An 18539-nucleotide genomic window follows, 5' to 3' on the forward strand; every position below is an offset into this window, starting at 1 on the left:
AATCATAACTTTAACACACTATATATTTGTACATAATATATTTTATGTATTATTAATTAATAATATATTATCACAAAATTTAAAACCATTGGTTTAATTAACTATAGCAATCGGATAATTATGCCAAAATAATTTATCAAATATTTATTTTAACAATATTTTAATTATGACTATTAAATCACTATTTTAATATAGTAATTTTCAAATAAAAATAATTATTTTATCAATAAAAATATAGATAACCAATAACCTCATAACAACGCTGTTGCGAATGGCCTTTTTCCCCGCAGTGAGTGCATACCCGGTTGTTAGCTTTTCCATAAATTGGACGATAGTTCCCCATTGTCTGTCTTTGGGTTGGTTCGGATTTTGGTTCCGGTCCGTGAAGTAGTCCGGTAGTCCGATTTGGTCTGGTCCGATTCGATTGTGGCCCGGCTCGGTTATGGTCCGATTTTTTACCGATTCGGGTCAGGTCTGGTTCTGGTCCGATTCTGTTTTGGTCCGATTCGGGTCCAATCTGGTTGTGGTCTAGTTCGGGTCCAATTCGGATCCATTGGGTTGACCCACAGTTAAGTAAAGGAATGGTGGTTCCTAAGTTTAAAAAACAAAAAAAATTCACCTTTCTCCCTCGACGTCACCAACGAATCGTCGGCTTCCTTTGGCGACGGCGGTGGTGAGCAGCGATAACGGGGACTGTCGTGCGGCCATCAGTGACACTATTTCGGCTACGGGACCGTAGTTGCAGAAACAAAAAAGTTATGCAAGTGTCGGCTTCCTTCGGTCGGTGGTGCGGTCTACTGGAGGCCGAGCGGTGGCTCGGCTGTTCACGGCGACGACAGAGCGTCTTCGGTGGCGACAATACAGTTGTCGACGACATTTGGAAGTCGGTTTAAACCAGCTCTTCATCCGCTTTGGCTATAGGACATAGCTTCTGCTCTGTTCTTCGGCTAGAAGGCCTTCGTGCGCTTCGATTACGGGACAGAGCTTACGCTCTGTTCTTCGGCTATAGGAAGCTCTTCGACGGTAGCTTCTTCATTTACGACGACGATAGAAATTTTTTCTCGCTCTGATACCATGTAAAACCGAATAACGCAAGGGGGGGGGGGGGTTAGTCCCCCAAATAGATTTTTCAAGTTCAAGTTCATGTCCAACATGAAGATCATCTTCGCACTTAGTGTTAGTGTTAACGACTTCATGTGCACTGAAAAACAGTTTCCAGTGTTAGTGCCCCAACATGAGAAAAACATAAAAAATAAGAGAATCTCTAAACCTTTACAGTGCACTTAATTACAACATAATCCTTAAACCCCAAATTAGGTAAAACAACCATTATTACTACACGAATAAGTTATTTAATGTATAATTAAATATATTAATATATTTATTAATTGAATTAGATATTTTATTGTGCATTAATATGGTAATTACATGAACCAATGAAATACGTATATGATTAATTACAAATAATAAATAAATAACGTTATAAATAAAAAAATGAAAGTGATACGTTGAGTTATTAGTTTATTAATAACATATGATATACTTTAACCTAAAAATGAATAATTTAAGAGAAAAATTGATCTAATCATAACTTTAACACACTATATATTTGTACATAATATATTTTATGTATTATTAATTAATAATATATTATCACAAAATTTAAAACCATTGGTTTAATTAACTATAGCAATCGGATAATTATGCCAAAATAATTTATCAAATATTTATTTTAACAATATTTTAATTATGACTATTAAATCACTATTTTAATATAGTAATTTTCAAATAAAAATAATTATTTTATCAATAAAAATATAGATAACCAATAACCTCATAACAACGCTGTTGCGAATGGCCTTTTTCCCCGCAGTGAGTGCATACCCGGTTGTTAGCTTTTCCATAAATTGGACGATAGTTCCCCATTGTCTGTCTTTGGGTTGGTTCGGATTTTGGTTCCGGTCCGTGAAGTAGTCCGGTAGTCCGATTTGGTCTGGTCCGATTCGATTGTGGCCCGGCTCGGTTATGGTCCGATTTTTTACCGATTCGGGTCAGGTCTGGTTCTGGTCCGATTCTGTTTTGGTCCGATTCGGGTCCAATCTGGTTGTGGTCTAGTTCGGGTCCAATTCGGATCCATTGGGTTGACCCACAGTTAAGTAAAGGAATGGTGGTTCCTAAGTTTAAAAAACAAAAAAAATTCACCTTTCTCCCTCGACGTCACCAACGAATCGTCGGCTTCCTTTGGCGACGGCGGTGGTGAGCAGCGATAACGGGGACTGTCGTGCGGCCATCAGTGACACTATTTCGGCTACGGGACCGTAGTTGCAGAAACAAAAAAGTTATGCAAGTGTCGGCTTCCTTCGGTCGGTGGTGCGGTCTACTGGAGGCCGAGCGGTGGCTCGGCTGTTCACGGCGACGACAGAGCGTCTTCGGTGGCGACAATACAGTTGTCGACGACATTTGGAAGTCGGTTTAAACCAGCTCTTCATCCGCTTTGGCTATAGGACATAGCTTCTGCTCTGTTCTTCGGCTAGAAGGCCTTCGTGCGCTTCGATTACGGGACAGAGCTTACGCTCTGTTCTTCGGCTATAGGAAGCTCTTCGACGGTAGCTTCTTCATTTACGACGACGATAGAAATTTTTTCTCGCTCTGATACCATGTAAAACCGAATAACGCAAGGGGGGGGGGGGGGTTAGTCCCCCAAATAGATTTTTCAAGTTCAAGTTCATGTCCAACATGAAGATCATCTTCGCACTTAGTGTTAGTGTTAACGACTTCATGTGCACTGAAAAACAGTTTCCAGTGTTAGTGCCCCAACATGAGAAAAACATAAAAAATAAGAGAATCTCTAAACCTTTACAGTGCACTTAATTACAACATAATCCTTAAACCCCAAATTAGGTAAAACAACCATTATTACTACACGAATAAGTTATTTAATGTATAATTAAATATATTAATATATTTATTAATTGAATTAGATATTTTATTGTGCATTAATATGGTAATTACATGAACCAATGAAATACGTATATGATTAATTACAAATAATAAATAAATAACGTTATAAATAAAAAAATGAAAGTGATACGTTGAGTTATTAGTTTATTAATAACATATGATATACTTTAACCTAAAAATGAATAATTTAAGAGAAAAATTGATCTAATCATAACTTTAACACACTATATATTTGTACATAATATATTTTATGTATTATTAATTAATAATATATTATCACAAAATTTAAAACCATTGGTTTAATTAACTATAGCAATCGGATAATTATGCCAAAATAATTTATCAAATATTTATTTTAACAATATTTTAATTATGACTATTAAATCACTATTTTAATATAGTAATTTTCAAATAAAAATAATTATTTTATCAATAAAAATAATTATTTTATAAATAAAAATTATAAATTAATGATTTTTTTGAAGATAGTTTAATTTTTCCTAAGTTCCTAACTTAGGAAAAATTAAACCATCTTCGTCATTCCTCAGTGGCAAGCCAACGGGCAACAGCGATGGGGACGGGGACGAGCTAGTAGGCAAAGGCGACGGCGGCGGGCAATGCCGACAAAGGCGGCGCTCCGACGGTACGCCGAGAGGGAGAAGAGAGGGAGGCCGAGAAGCTCTGCAACAGATGTTCGACCTCCCGTGCTCTGCGACAGAGGTCAAGAGGGAGAGGAGAGGGAGGATGGCTGTTAAACCGAAGCTGATGGCTGAAATCAAAGCCGAATGGGGAAATCGATGATGAATCGAAGTAGAAATTAAAAAAAATCGAAGCCCAAATGTCAAAATCAAGCAGGAGGTTCAGAGGGAGAGCGAGTCCGAGATAGCAACGAAGGGAGACCGGAGAGGGACGGTGAAGACGACGGTGGAGAGGGAGACCAGAGAGGGACGGTGGAGAGGACGGTGGAGAGGGAGACCGGAGAGGGACGGTAGAGACGAGAGAGGGAGCAGAGAACGAGAGAGGGCTGCGGGAATGAGAGAGGGCTGCAGGAATGAAATGGCAGAGAGGGTGTGCGTCAGAGACAGCCCCGCGCCAGAGTCATGTAGATGGTTCTCAAAATCGGGCGGACGGAGAGGGACGGTAGAGACGAGAGAGGGAGCAGAGAACGAGAGAGGGCTGCGGGAATGAGAGAGGGCTGCAGGAATGAAATGGCAGAGAGGGTGTGCGGCAGAGACAGCCCCGCGCCAGAGTCATGTAGATGATTCTCAAAATCGGGCGGAAAGCACTTTTCACCCTTTACTCTTGAGACATGAACTCTTGAGTCATGTATGTTCATGTACATGACATGAATTTCGGCGCTCCCTAACGACATCACGACATGAACTGCATAATGTACATGAAGATCATATCATGAGTCATATGCACTAACCCCCCCAAAGAAGGATTTCAAAGAATTTTTCGATGATTATTCTTCTTCTCATGGAAGCTTTTTATAATACATTTACTACCTAATTTTGATCCAAATTAGATCTTAGAATCAGGAATAAAACAAGGAAACAAATCGTTTAATTACGGTAACAATTTACAGCTCATTCCAACAAAATTTGATTTTAATCAATATCAAATAGGTTAAACATCCACACGCATTGTGTGATGAAGCCTCTATGAAACATATGTGGATGAAACGGTGATTCTCTCATTCTAGACTACGATACTGCGACACAAATTAATGCTTACTAACAGTTCATTAAATTTATCCTTTTCAACGGTTAGAACTGAAAGTCAATCTCTATTGAATGAACCAAGAAGAATTTGCTTCTTTGGTTTCCAATGAAGTTAGTCTACGAAAGCTTAGCGTGTAAGGTTGGCAAAGATTTTCTAAAAGGCAGTTTTGTACTATTTTGTACCTTTAAAAGGCGTTTTTCGCTTTATCCCTAGTGGTCTTAGTCTTTTAGGACAGACCTTGAAAAGCAAAAGCATTCCTTTGTACAAACCTTAATAAATTTCCCACCATGAACAACTGTGCTGGCTTTCATGGAGAACTGGGTCGACCTCCTTCGCAACACAACTGGAAGATTTCTTGATCATTGAAGCCACACAAAACATCAGCGATTTCTATCTTCTTGCTATCGTTATATGATATAGAACGAGTCATTCCTCCCACCGCCTTCGTCTCCTTCTTTTTCTTCCTTCTTAGAATTTTACGTAGGGTGAATGTAATGGACCAAGGCCTTTTTTAATTCGAGATTTATGCGATAAAAAGCTCATAAACTTGAATAGTGGCGGAAGACTTGCTTTAAATTTTTATTACGAGAAGGAATAGACTTTAGAGGTCCATGCCCATGACCTCAATCTTCGATTTTCCGTTTTGTTCTTCTTCTCTCTGAGGGTTGTTTCTTCTGCCAAGAAAATAAAACACCCGGGTCTGTAACAAACACGAGTTCTCAACCGTTGCAAAAAACAAAGCGATACGGCCACGGTGGAGGAATGAGACAGTCGTAAGATCCCAGACGAGAAAGAACAAAAACAAAATGCCAGTGATAAGGAAACAAAAACGAACTGTGAATCTGAGAAGCTCTGGGAAATATGATGCACATCACTCCGGTTGTGCTTCTGTAAAGAATGAAATGCAGTGGGTACATTATAGGAAAAGGAAGCTTAACCAGAAGCCTTTCATTAAATAAACACAAGTCATCTAGTCAGATATAAAAATTGTTCGGGTGAAGACGGCCCCCCCAAACTTGATTTTTTTTTTCTCGCTAAGAGTTGGATATTGTGTTGCAAAAATGAAATATAATCTCTTTCTTGTTCACCTATATTTACAAGAAATCGACTGATCAGAAACCCAGCATCTAAAATCAAAGAAGGAACAAGACACCCATATCTAAAGAAACTCTAAGACTAGCACCTCCTACGATTACGAAAAGTGTGCAGCTCCAAACATATCCATTTGTGAAGAACTCAAAGGAGCAAGAGGAAATTGTTCAGTCAGCCCCTGAATAAACACATCCAAATCTCCCAACCCACCAAAGAAGCTGGAATTCTCACTTCTCCATATCTCCTCCTCCTTCACTCGCTCGCTGCAGCCCGAACTCGTAAACCCACTTCCCAAATCCGAGCTTTCAGCGGAATTACACCGTGACATCTCTTGTGCCTCACTGGGTTTGCCCCTGATCTTCTTTCCCTTGGTCTTACCGTTTTTTCTCCCGACAGGCTTCCCGGTGAGCCGCTGGACGAGTTCCCGGAAATTAGCAACGTCGGTCTTGATGATCTCCGGCGCAAAAATGTGAATAATTCGAACCTTTGGCGCCTGCTTCGAAACGTGGTGCGATTCCTTGCGGACTGCGAGGCAAGAAGTCGGGGCTCGTGATTCGCACAACCGGGATGGATTCAAGACCTGCTCCATCTCGCACAGTGCAATTTCCAGAAGCACGGGCGAGAGAGAGAGAGAGAGAGAGGCTGTCTGGAAGGAGGAGGCCGTGAGTCTTATATAGAAATATAACTGAAATTTAACGTAAATCTTTTATTTATTTATCTAAAAAAAAGGGCAAAAGGGCAAAAGTAAAAAGTATTATGAAACATTCAGTTAGAGGCGCGGATTGGATGATTTCCAAACTTCTGACAGTACGCATCATTTGATTTCGTACGACCTTTTTACAATATGAAATGACTCAAATACCCCCAGCGTGCTCAAACGTGGAATTCATTCGCAGTCGATCATAATGACCAAATGACCCCCACTCAATGGATTTCACATTCTCAGTCTATCCAGTTTCTAAGGGCAATTTGTAGGCCATTTAGGGTAATTTCGTAAGCTCACAGCTGGATTGGGCGATTTGCTCTCTGAAAGTTTCTCCAACGCTGCACGAAAGCGAGTACAGGGAAGAGAAAAAGCTACATCCCATTTACACAAGTGAGAGAGAAACCAACTTGATTAATTAAACCGGATTACTATAATAATAGTAATATTAGTGAGTGAGAGAGAGAGAAACGACCTAAACCTTCTCCGTTAATTACGTCTTCTTCTAGTCTTATACTCGTAAAGAGTATTTAAAGACGGTACTTATTTATTTAAAATTAGGCAAAAAAAATAAATACAATTATTATGCTGGCACGCCTACAAATACAATTAGTACGTCCTGCACGTGCGGTGGGTTCTCTTGTGCGTAAGAGTGTTGATGTGAGAGACTTCATCGTGACGAGTATTGAGGCACCCGGGCGGGTTAGGTTTTGGCTTCTTATGCGCTTCTCGTGGTAGAGGCATATAAAACAGGTAGGTGATATGATATATACGGCCGGCCTAATAAGAGAAGCCGCGGGATTCGTATTCGTCCGTGCGAGATACACACGTGAGGGGAGAGAGGCAGCGACTGATGGTGGCAGGAGAGAGCACGAGAAACTTGCCGGCTCTGATGACGCTGGAGATCGCTGCGCCGGCTGACATATTCCCCGCCACGTGGCGGCTACTTCGATCCCTTAGCGGGAACCGACTATGTGCGCGACTTGGCCACCATGAACCCATGATCCTTCGCGGGGCCCCCACTCGACTCTGGTCCTTCTGTGGGTCCCAAGTGCTGTTCCTCGACGCGCAGAGGGCATCTCCCCACGTTCTTTTCTCTTTTCCCCCGTCCTTATTTTAATTCCAACAATTGTTTCCCTCGTTAGGAAAGCACCTCAAGTCCTTGATACAACTCTCTTGGGCTGGCGGTTTCACTTAAAATAACACATTTCCATAAACGTACTCCGTTCTTATAAGCCCTTTATTAATCAGGCTCTATCTAATATGTTTCATTTTAAATTTGTGCCAGTTGTGGTGGGTATTCGTGCAAATTGTCAGTTTAACCGGTAGATATCGACCAATTAACAACCGCCAATGGTCCCAACGTAGTTGCATCATAAAATATTTTTTTCCGCACTTGCTTGTGAAATGCTTAATCATCTCCGCGTAGACCACTTTTTTAGTACCAAAAACAGCCCTCTTTTTAATTTTCCTAGGCAGGCCCAAGAGGTGGGAGGAGCAAGATGGGATTAATTCATCTGAGCTTTCAAATGATTTAAAAGTAGACATCAAAATTTGATTATGAAGGTTTGTGGCGGCCAAAAGCGGCTTGACTTGAAGCTAATGTCAACGCAATGACTCACCTGAAGTCAATAACTCAGCTGCCCAAATTGCAGCAATGTTACATTCGTTTTTTGCTTCACTTTTTCATTTGCTCTTTTCTTGCAGACTCTGGTGTGCTCTGCTTTCATCTCTCCCCAGATCCTTCATGCAAATGCTCTTTGATATTCCAAAACGATTCTCTTCAAATTAGTTCAACCAAAATTATAATATCAGAGTTTGTGATCATATATTAACTTTATTGGTGAAGATAGGACCTGCGCTTTTGTCAAGGTGGGCTGGGATTGACTTGTAAAAGTCGTTTTTCTACTACTGAGAACGGTATAAAGGTAGAAAATTAAAAACCAAAAAGACTTTTGTTTTTCTTTTCAATTACACTTTGTATCATCATCTCCAGATATGTAAGAGATAAAACAAGTGAAGAAGTGAGTGAGGAGACATGGATGATATGCTGCAGGGTTCAACGCAATGACATCTTCTCATGCTTACAACAAAATGAAATACAGACAAATTTTTCAATAGAAAATGAATTCTTTGTTTCTTTTGTCATGGAGTGTAGGCTGATCAGAATTTATGTTGGAGCTTCAGAAATGAATACAAGACAGCCAAAGTTGACTCTAAAATATAAACACTAGGTGATCGGTATTGAATTAAGAAAAAAAAAAAACAGAAAATGCATCCTCACACTTGTCTTGTAATAGAAGGCTTAACTACACAAATACTAGTAAAAAAATCACAATCAAGATAAATCTCTGGTCACCTGTAATGCATCTCAATACGAACACGTTGCGAAGACTGAACAAAAGTCTGAAGACCATTGAACTTGACGGCATTTCTTACCCTGCAGCAGCAGCAGGAAACAATTGTTAAAAACAAAAGTTGCGAAATAAGGCTCTGCAAGCTCACTCTAAAACTATCTACTAAAATTAACCAAACTGCGTAAATCGAACATTAGTATTTAAGCAGCTGTATTTGAAAACGACTTATCAACATCGTGAAGATTTCGGTTTTATGGTGTTTTGTAATCAAGAGATATCTCGGGGGGGTAAGATTATATATTTGGCTTCATCACTTCCAAGTCCTATTCCTACACTGGCAAATATACATATTCGACACTGCAGTGCCAGTAACATGCTTCCTCATGGTAGCACCCTTGCATGTAATCTACATTAATAATGAACACAAGTACAAACACCTCCGGACGCATCACGCCCATAAGCACGGCCTCCTCCCACCTATATACTCAGCCACCGACAGACTACACATGGAGTAGTCGTTCAGACGACGCATATACTATAATAAACGTAACAAACATCAACTTGCCAAGACCTCCAAGAAAGATATGCAACAACATCTTAAAATCGCAACTTACAGAAAAACGAAAAATGAAAACATTTAAAAGGCTATCTATGCATCATAGTACATGAGATCAACCAATACAATTATCAAACTACCAGACAGGTCAGTTAGCAGGGAAGGTAGTAAGTAACGGCAGTCCTGGAGCAATTAACTCGCCTCCAACTCATGCTCTCTTTCAAAACTAATCATCTTAGAACAAATAAAACGAAAAAGCTAAAGAGAAAAAAACACTACAAAGCAGGCAACACAACACTCGTACAAGATCAAACACCAGACTTCCGCAACTCACTTGCTCCATGCGCGAAGTGACAACGCTCACCAAATGTGCAAGATCCCTTGGCAAAATTATCACACATCTTTGTTTTGTAATTGCTTCCTGGTGTTGCAGGGGCACCCACACCAGTTAGCTTCCCTGAATTAGCTGCTGTTGTAGGACCAAAATTAACAATGAAGTCTCTGACCATAACACTTGCCTGCTTGATCTGATCAAAGGTCCCTTCAAGCTCAATGTTCCTCAGATTTGGGTCCGACTCATGCTCTCTTATTGCTAGTTTGGCTCCAGTAACCCGGCAGATATGTTTGGAGTTGACTCCACCTTTCCCAATGATAGCACCAGCCAGAGATGCATCTACACTAATCTTCGCAGTGGCTGAGGCACCAAAACTAGCTGCAGCTGCCAAGCCAGGAGGAGGAGGCTCTAGCCGGCCAAGTCCAGGAGGCATTCGAGCCCCCCCTATAGGGGGTGGAAGCATGTGATCATCACTTCCAGGAATGATACGCTTGCCAAGCTCCTTCTCACCATGCGCAAAATGGCATTTGTCACCAAATTTGCATCCTTCAGGTGTGTTATATTTGTTGCACATCCGTGTCTTGACAACAGGGCCAAAGTTAGCATCCGCAATGGGAGGCAGACCCACTGGATTTCTAGGGGCAGGGAGGGCTGAATTAGGGTGATTAGTCATCTGAGCAACAGCATTGATGCCACCGGGAACATAGTGGAGAAAATGGCAACCCTCACCGAATGGACAACCAGCAGTGCTGCAAAGTGAAAGAAAATCAGAACTTACAATCATTTTCAAAGATATTGCTTCAATTAGAAGTTTATATGCTTCATAGAATCATCATGCAATAAATCATAAAATAGATATACATACACATCTAGTCAATTGTATTGGTAACAAAAGACTAAAAAAAGAATACTTGGACATGACCGCCAGACCAACAATTACTAGACATCAATTGAATGCTATTCTGAAAAAACAAAAACATCATAAATATTACTAACAGATTTACTACCTAATACCATGTCTAGAAATAAAACTACCAACTACAAGGACCATACTTCCACAGCTTAGTTCAAGCACTACATCACTAGCACCATTCCATAAACAAAGAAAACAAATATTGAAAAGAAACCGATTTTGATTCACATATACACAATCAGCACAGATTTAAGCACGTACACTGTGCACATGCTTTCAGGAAAATCAAAGAAAGAGAACAAATCTGTTCTGAAGAGAGATGTTCTTCAACTAAGCAGATGCAATTAATTCAAAGAAGAGTCCTAAAAATGAGCATACACTAGAAAACCATACTAACAAGAAACACTATACAACATTGCAGTTATCCAAAACCTCTCCAACAAATTTATTTTCGACATACATGTACAACCTAGTTTTAACGAGGCTCATTAGTTAAACATACAACTCGCTCACACACAGAAAACAGATAAAGGAATGAAGACTCTTCCCAGCAAAGGTGATTTAACTAAATAAACTGATTCAAGAGGCCCAGATTTTTAACTAATTAAAATGCACCAATATTCATGATCTTATCTGCTTCTTTGCTTTCTTCAGAAATGTAATTTTTTTCTCTTTCTGGTTCTGGAAATTAAAATATGTCATACCAGATGTATGATTCATGAACGGATTCAGATTCACGATAATATCAGACAAAACTGTCATAACTATGAATTTGTTGTCCTAAAAGAAGTTCCTTAAGATGAAGAAGAAAATAAAGCAGAAATTCAAACCCCTGCACATCCGACTCTTAGTAAAATCTTCATATCAACAAATATTAATCTCATGTGTAGGCTCCAACATCTAAAAATATCTAAAACAACAACTAGAGATTCAATACTTGTAGGAGGCAAACATCCAAGAGAGCTCATAGCTATCAAAAGATCACAACCGTTCAACCCAACGGTTGCCTCCATGCCTTCCTCCTATTCATACAAAAGAAAAAGGAAAGTGGGACACACCAAACACATTCATGAACACTGTTCCCTTCCAAGAAGATTTGATCATAGCCCAGTTAAATATTGGACGAGTAATAAAATATGGCAAAAAAAAGTAGAAATACATATGATAGGGCCACGGTTAAGTATGTTGACATATATTCCCATAAAAAAAAATAAAAATAAAAACTAGCATATTAAAAATTAATTCCTCTGCCAAATCCAAGAAAACAGCTTCCTGAAATATTCCAGATATCTTCAACTAAAAGGAGCCCAATTCTTTGGGACTAAAAACACAACAAATTTCCAATTATATAAAAAAGTGAATTCAACAAAATGTATCCCTGTTAAAGGATTACCCATGGACTCAATAAAAATAGCTTTCAAGTACATCACAAAGAACTTCAATTTAAAGTCATGATAAAAATATTTCTACAATAACACTTCATCCTCATTTCCAAAATGAATACAGAAAAGCTTCAGAATACACACAAAAAAATATGATTTCAAAATTGGTATTCATGTCAACTTGTAATATCAGAGTTACCCACACTTACAGCAGAGAACATCTGGTTATTTTGGAAAATTTACCATTTCTCTAGAAACACACAGAAAAGATTGACATATTTATAAAAGACAGTTAAATTTATACAATAAAAGGATATATAGAAAAGTACAAAAGTGTTCATCACAATAACATTAAAAACACTCTTTAAAAAGACAGGTCAAAGTTGCTTAATTTTACCAATATTATTCCATAAGATGCAACATCAACATAAAAAATCATTATTCAACATTTCAGGTTTCAAGTAAAAACAGGAATTTCAACAAACAACACAAAACATTCTTACCATTTGGAGGGCAAGAAATCCTTGAATGTATTTTTTATAACAAGGTAAGAAAAAAATTTACTAGGCAACGGACTCCCAGAGGAGAAAAAGGATTAAAAACATACCAAAAAGTGCAAAAAACAAACAAATCTATAGAACATATCAATTTTCATTTAATTTACGCAGTGTCCATTTCAGAATGATTGACCACCTCAAATAATAGCCACATATCTATTAGGGAAATCTTGTCAATTCTCCACACCATACAGTTGTCACACCTTGTTTATAATTTTCTTTCTGCTACCTCATGCAGGTCCAAGTTTAAGTTCCAAAAACTAATCACAAATTAAACAAAAAAATTAATTAGGAACTCGCCACTAATCAACATGATAAGGAACATAAAAATTCTTTGGTTCTTGCTATAAACTAAATTGCTTGATTATCTAGAGAATACCTACAGTAATACAATCTTAAAGAAATTTTGGGATTAATAAGCAGATTATGTAAATTTGATCAAGCCTAAGAACAAAAAATATTAATTACACATATAATTAAAATTATTCAAAACTGCACACATTATTAATATCACGAGGCAACCACTATTAAGCAACCAAAAAAAATATGACAATAACCTTATATATAACATTAAATTCTAAGTGCATATAAAGAAGGCTAAAACACTAATAGGGTATAAAACTCTTTCATGTCACAGTCAACTGCATTTGAAATTTCAGCAAATAGATTAGTTCACAACATTTTTATGTCTGAATGAATGCTTGTAAGTCAACCATTATCTCGGTTCAATAATCTTCATCTAAACTCTCATAAGTCAACCATTAGCCCTGTTCAATAATCTTCCAATAATGTCTTGTATATCAACCTCTATCTCTGTTCAATAATCTTTCTTTACTTGATTAGAGCAACACGAGATATTGACCTGTATCAAAACTTAAATGTCCAATTCATTAGCCTCAACAATACTGTTATTAATTGGAACAAAATTCAAACAAATTATTTTAGCATTCTAAAATGTTGCAGCAAAAAGAGTTGCATTGAAGCATTTTTTAGATAGGTTAAGATTAGAACCTGAAAAACTTGGTGCATGGCTTCGATTTGCTTCCTATACCAGTTGAAAAGGACTCCATTTCTGTTGCATGACATTAATTTTGTTTTCTCAGTTAAAATTTCAGTGAATTCTTAACTTTGATAGTTAAAGAATATCAGAGAGTTGCATTAACATTAATTATATCATACGTCCAAGATGATTTCTTGTGGATAAATGGGGAAATACATTAATAATCATATAAAAAGAGTTACTCCATCAAGCAATAATAGAACTTCTCCAGGTAAACTTCACAGAATTACCAATCATAGTTACTGAAATTCTTATGGAAGAGGAAACATGTTCTGGGGAATCAGATTTCAGTATAAGTGAGAAACTTTAGGGAATGATTATATAGCATTGAAATAGAACAATTCAAGAAACTATTTATGGTCATAGTTCACTCTTCCAACAATTCGAATAAGTTTCATCTTTCTGTTGTTCCATCTGTCACCTAAATAATGGTCTTGTACAGTTTTTGAGTAATTTCAAAATCGTGCATGACCAATTCTCATGATTTATCTCATTTCACCATTCCCCTGAATTCTCTTATTTATTTGATCCCCATAGTTCGTTACTCCGATGATCCATTTATAGATCATCAGCTGTACAAGCCTCCTTATGCATTTCAGTAACTATGATTCAGGCACAGCATAATCATTTAAGAAATATATCTGTGATGTGACAAACAGACATAACCCGAGAGAGTGAAGAAATAGGAGCAAGAAAGAAACATCTTGGATCACACGATTACCCATATCCACCACATGCAACATGAAGATTCTATTTTAATCACTACAAACCCCTAAATGACAATATGAAGTCAAAAGCTACAGTTAAGAACACAAACAAGAGCCAGTTTGATGCAGTAAGATATCTTAGTTTCGACTTTTAGAGCTTGCTACAAGCAAAACTTACAATGCAATAGATTCAACAGTTTTACCTTAAAGGGCAGTATATAAAGAATAAGGTAAAAAAACGAAAAAAAAAACAAAATAGCTACACAAAAGAAGAATAAAAAAAATACGGTCACTAATGGAGAAAAAATAACCCAGTAAAAAGATACTTTGCAACTCTTTGTCGCAAAAAAAAAATGTTTGCAACACTCAAACCAAACCACCACAGGTTGGAAGGAAGAGATACGAGCACAACCCAAAATCCTAGATCGAAAAAAAAAAGTGAGGAATTCTAGTAGCCTACGCACCGGAACAGTGCTTTACCCCTAGCTATTTCAGTCAACTGCGGCCACTCAAACGCATTGCGGGGAGAACCAGCTATCTCTGGGTTCGAGTCGCATTTCACCCCTAACCACAACTCATCCGCTGATTAAACAATGTAGGCAAGTCACGACATATATGTAGAAGAAGAACGGAACCCTCGCCTTCGTGAGGCGGCCCCAGCTACTCCAGCACAAAAGTCTAAGAAACTACCATAGAAGCTAAAGACGCCAAGTAAGAAGACAAAAAGAAAATAAGATTAAAAAGAAGAATGCAGGAAAGAAATCGACCAAATCAGAATCTTCACATTGTCTATAAAGAAGAGAAGCACGAACCTTGCTTAAACTTCTTTGATCCAGCGAGTCCGCCATTACCATTCAACGCAGCCTCTGGCCTTATTCTTTTGCGTGCAGCACCGAATGAATCCATGGCTTTAAAGAACAAAATCCGGGACCAGCAAGGGTTCTAGTGATCGGTAAACAACCGAAGAAGTTAACAAGAGAAAATTAAATCGATCGGCAAAGGCAGATAAACCCTTCAAGGATGCAAGCAAAGCCTTACAACTACGCTAGGAGAAAAAACGAAAAAAAAGACTAGCAGAAGGAGCCTGAGCCGTAGCCTAAACCGGAGCCGGAAGGAAGCGATAGAAAACCCTAGGCGAATCAAAAGAAGGGCAATCACGCCCGCCAGCAATAAATAGAAATGAAGTGGGTTCAAATCGGGTTAATTGCTTAGTTGGAGTCCGCGCGGTAGCAACTGAGGGGCGTTGGGCAGGGTGCAATTACATAAATACCCCGATCGTCTGTCCTTGGTCAGTCAGACAGTCACGACTAACAATTTCCTTCACGTGACGGTCCGGAAAATACTCGAAGCCTTAATCTCTATCGATCACAGTCTTGCTGACTTCGGTGTATGACCGTGCCTTTCTTGTTCCTACTTTCCTACGAGCGCTTCCTCGTCCCTCAGACTAGTCGATTTCTTCCTGATTCCGGAAAGGCATTTCCAAGAGCAAGCTGAAAATGGTGAGAGTCGTTGCGATTTCTCTTTCAATAATAAAATTTTTGGAGAATTTCTATCCCAAAAAGTCTCGAGTTTTTCATCGGAATTGGAAACTTTGGAATTTTGACCTTCCTTCGGTCTTCGCCCTGAAGGAACAAAAGATAATACCCTATTACGAATAATTCCAGGGAGCTGCTAAGTCCACCCAAAAAGCATCTAGTCGCTCTGACCTTGTAAGGTTTTCCTTGCTTTCTTTCCTCTTGTTTGCAAAGTGATGTGTTCATTTTCTTTGCCCTTGTTTACAAAATTATATGCACAATTTTCTTCTTTCTCAGAATCTGGCTGAGGATTTCTTTAGTCGTGAGTTAACAGGCGATGCTATCATCACCTATTTCAATTGGCTCTGCTGAATGTGTTACATCAACTTGCATTTGTTAATTTAGTACGAAAGCCGGAACTTCCTACCGGATTTAGTGATCTTAAGAAAATTTTGTTGTGCCTGCTCTAAATTTCATCTTGTTAAAATTCATGTTAGCCTTTTTGGTGTTTCCCGTTGTCTTATACTGAAACTTGTCTCACGGATAGTTATGAAACTTTCAGAGGCTTTAACTCTCCGGAAATACCTATCCTAATTTGTAGGCCACAATTATGGCAGCTTTTGCTAGGATGACAGTTGAGGACTCGAGGAAGATCCTTACCTTTCATGGGTAGTCTTCCCATAGCGCCAAAGGTTGGTTGGCTCATTTTTGTTTTACCTTTTGTGATTCATGTAGTTATCGTATGGTTTTCTGTGAACTCCTTTCGAACTGATTGATAATACTTACTCCTTTTTTTCAATTGAATTGGCTTAATGCCAAACTTACGAACATCTGGCCGTTTGTACATGAGATACCTTCTTCGGTCTCTTCATTATTCCTATGTTTGGACTGATTTTATTGATGTCTAAAGTCAATGGTATGGTTATTTTCTGTTGTATATCCGCATTGCAAGCATCCAAGCCTATTAAAATTTTAGGAGCACGTTCTTGAGTAATATTGACCAGAACTTTTGTCTTCTTTGGAGTTTTCTAAATTAACTCCTGGAACTGTTGCTTCATAATTTACAGGTTAGTCAAATGTCTGAGTTCATTATTCACCTACTAAAGCTGTAAATTTAATTGGAGCTTAGAAGTTCATGATTTCAAATCTGTTTTCCTTTCAACACAATTTGTGATTTGTTTATATTCCTTTCAACACAATTTGTGATTTGTCTATGTATTTATTTATTGAAGAGTATGAAAAGCTTGAAATGAATCAAGTGAACCTAGCTGTACTCCATCTTCAAACAGAAAGTAACTAGAAAAGCTAGGATTTCCGCTCTAGATTGGGTGTTGCAGGAAACATTGAGCAGTCATCGCATGCTATATTTTCCTTTTAGATATGACCCATGCCACCTGTGGTTAAATCTTTAGACATGACTCTTTCAGGTTTGTTGCTATAAAAGAGAACAGAGTTTCTGTAGCTCTTTTTACCTCTAAACTGAGTTAGAAATTTAACATTTTCTTTGTAATGATTTCTGGGAATTTGTAGGAGGCTTTATTATTTAGACTAGGATGAGCAAGCTGCAACCTACCACAACCCTAGTAAGGAAACATTCGTTAGATAGTGTGTGGACTTTGGTTGTATGTAAAAAAATTTGAACAATGTTTGGACATGGAAATATTGCAGGAACATGAGAGGTAGATGATGATACAATGATCCTGCCGATGCAGTTTTAGTTTGTTAGTATTGAAATGCTGAAATATGGTTCTCTATGTTTTCTGAAAATCTCTTTTCCGTTTCTAGTTTGTGTTTTCCTCCCATAAGAAAGACAGTCGCCCCTGCCTATTATTCTTTGAAATGCTCTTGTCAATATCTGCATGTTTTTGTCTTTGCAGCCAAAAAGAAGCAGAAGGCTGAGGAGGCACAGCAATCTGGCGCTGCTGCTAATTGAACCCATTCTCAGGCTAATGTTGGGCCGCCTGTAAGATTGGTTTTCTGATAGAAAAGTAGAAAGAGAAGTAATTTGAATATTTTTTACTTGATTGAATCTCTTAGATTGATCTGGGTTTACATGAAGATTTTATACAAGTTTTGGTAATGTCTCGATTTTGAGACATGGAGAGATATTAGGTTTGTTTGATATAATTTCTCTTTAGTTTGATGCGAAACGGCTGAGATAGCCGTTTCTCACCAAATGGCTTTACGTATTGGATCAGCCCTCTTTCTTCTATTGGCTATTTTTCTTAATAATTATAAAACCCTTATTTCTACCATTCAAGTTTTACGCATTAAACTTGAATTCAGATTGTAGTTTTCGTAGTTGTTGCTAAAATCTTGGTTACCCTCACTTTACAAGCAACATTTAACTTATTATTCCTTGAGTGTAGACCATCTTGTTGCATCAATTGGTATTAACTACAGGGTATCGTTCATAGAAGTCAAGGAAATTGTTTATCTCATTCTTAAACTAAAAAAATGGAGGTAAGTCTATGCACAAGCACTCGTGAGGGTTCCAAAAAGTCCAAGAGAAGTTATGAGTGGAAATGACGTGCATGTTTGATTTTAAATTTTCAACAATTGTCAAGCTTTGTGGAGCAGGAAATTCTCGAATTGCAGATAAATCTATGGAGCCAGTAATCCCTTAACCACTTGATCCAAACTACTCATCACCAATGAAAGATTCATATCAAAGTAAT

General features: G+C 38.2%; 2 protein-coding genes and 1 long non-coding RNA gene across 4 annotated transcripts; 1 reads left to right on the plus strand and 2 right to left on the minus strand.

The window, feature by feature from the left end:
• Nucleotides 1–5603: 5603 nt before the first annotated feature.
• Nucleotides 5604–6382, minus strand: LOC137950875 (VQ motif-containing protein 25-like). The gene has a single exon (XM_068797535.1). It carries the CDS (start codon nucleotides 6365–6367, stop codon nucleotides 5879–5881), a length of 489 nt encoding a protein of 162 aa, XP_068653636.1. The 5' UTR covers nucleotides 6368–6382; the 3' UTR covers nucleotides 5604–5878.
• Nucleotides 6383–8671: 2289 nt separating this feature from the next.
• LOC137950366 (zinc finger CCCH domain-containing protein 14-like) lies at nucleotides 8672–15481 on the minus strand. Of its 2 annotated transcripts, XM_068796786.1 has the most exons (4): nucleotides 15160–15481; nucleotides 13592–13652; nucleotides 9729–10477; nucleotides 8672–8921 (listed from the first exon to the last, which is right to left on the minus strand). In XM_068796786.1, exons 1-4 carry the CDS (start codon nucleotides 15251–15253, stop codon nucleotides 8917–8919), a joined length of 909 nt encoding a protein of 302 aa, XP_068652887.1. In that variant the 5' UTR covers nucleotides 15254–15481; the 3' UTR covers nucleotides 8672–8916. The 2 variants fall into 2 exon arrangements, with proteins under 2 accessions (XP_068652887.1, XP_068652886.1); XM_068796785.1 differs by lacking the exon at nucleotides 8672–8921 and having other exon boundaries at nucleotides 9454–10477.
• A 209-nt stretch (nucleotides 15482–15690) lies between these two features.
• On the plus strand, nucleotides 15691–17967 carry LOC137950876 (uncharacterized). Its single transcript, XR_011112012.1, has 4 exons — nucleotides 15691–15846; nucleotides 15976–16056; nucleotides 16424–16553; nucleotides 17739–17967. It is a non-coding gene; the product is annotated as an uncharacterized lncRNA (long non-coding RNA).
• The last annotated feature ends 572 nt before the right edge of the window (nucleotides 17968–18539 follow it).

Source organism: Aristolochia californica, unplaced genomic scaffold, assembly GCF_029961685.1.
Source record: "Aristolochia californica isolate CCGP_79_NKW_82.1479 unplaced genomic scaffold, dmAriCali1.0.hap1 SCAF_14, whole genome shotgun sequence".
Classification (NCBI taxonomy): Eukaryota; Viridiplantae; Streptophyta; class Magnoliopsida; order Piperales; family Aristolochiaceae; genus Aristolochia; species Aristolochia californica.

Bases quoted from the DNA above. Each gene is read 5' to 3' on its own strand.
- LOC137950875 (XM_068797535.1), bottom strand. From the start codon at position 6,367: ATGGAGCAGGTCTTGAATCCATCCCGGTTGTGCGAATCACGAGCCCCG.
- LOC137950366 (XM_068796785.1), bottom strand. From the start codon at position 15,253: ATGGATTCATTCGGTGCTGCACGCAAAAGAATAAGGCCAGAGGCTGCG. The intron at 13,653-15,159 runs GTTCGTGCTTCT...GTCATGCAACAG, and splicing joins ATCAAAGAAGTTTAAGCAAG to AAATGGAGTCCTTTTCAACT. The intron at 10,478-13,591 runs GTTCTAATCTTA...TTCACTTTGCAG, and splicing joins CCATGCACCAAGTTTTTCAG to CACTGCTGGTTGTCCATTCG.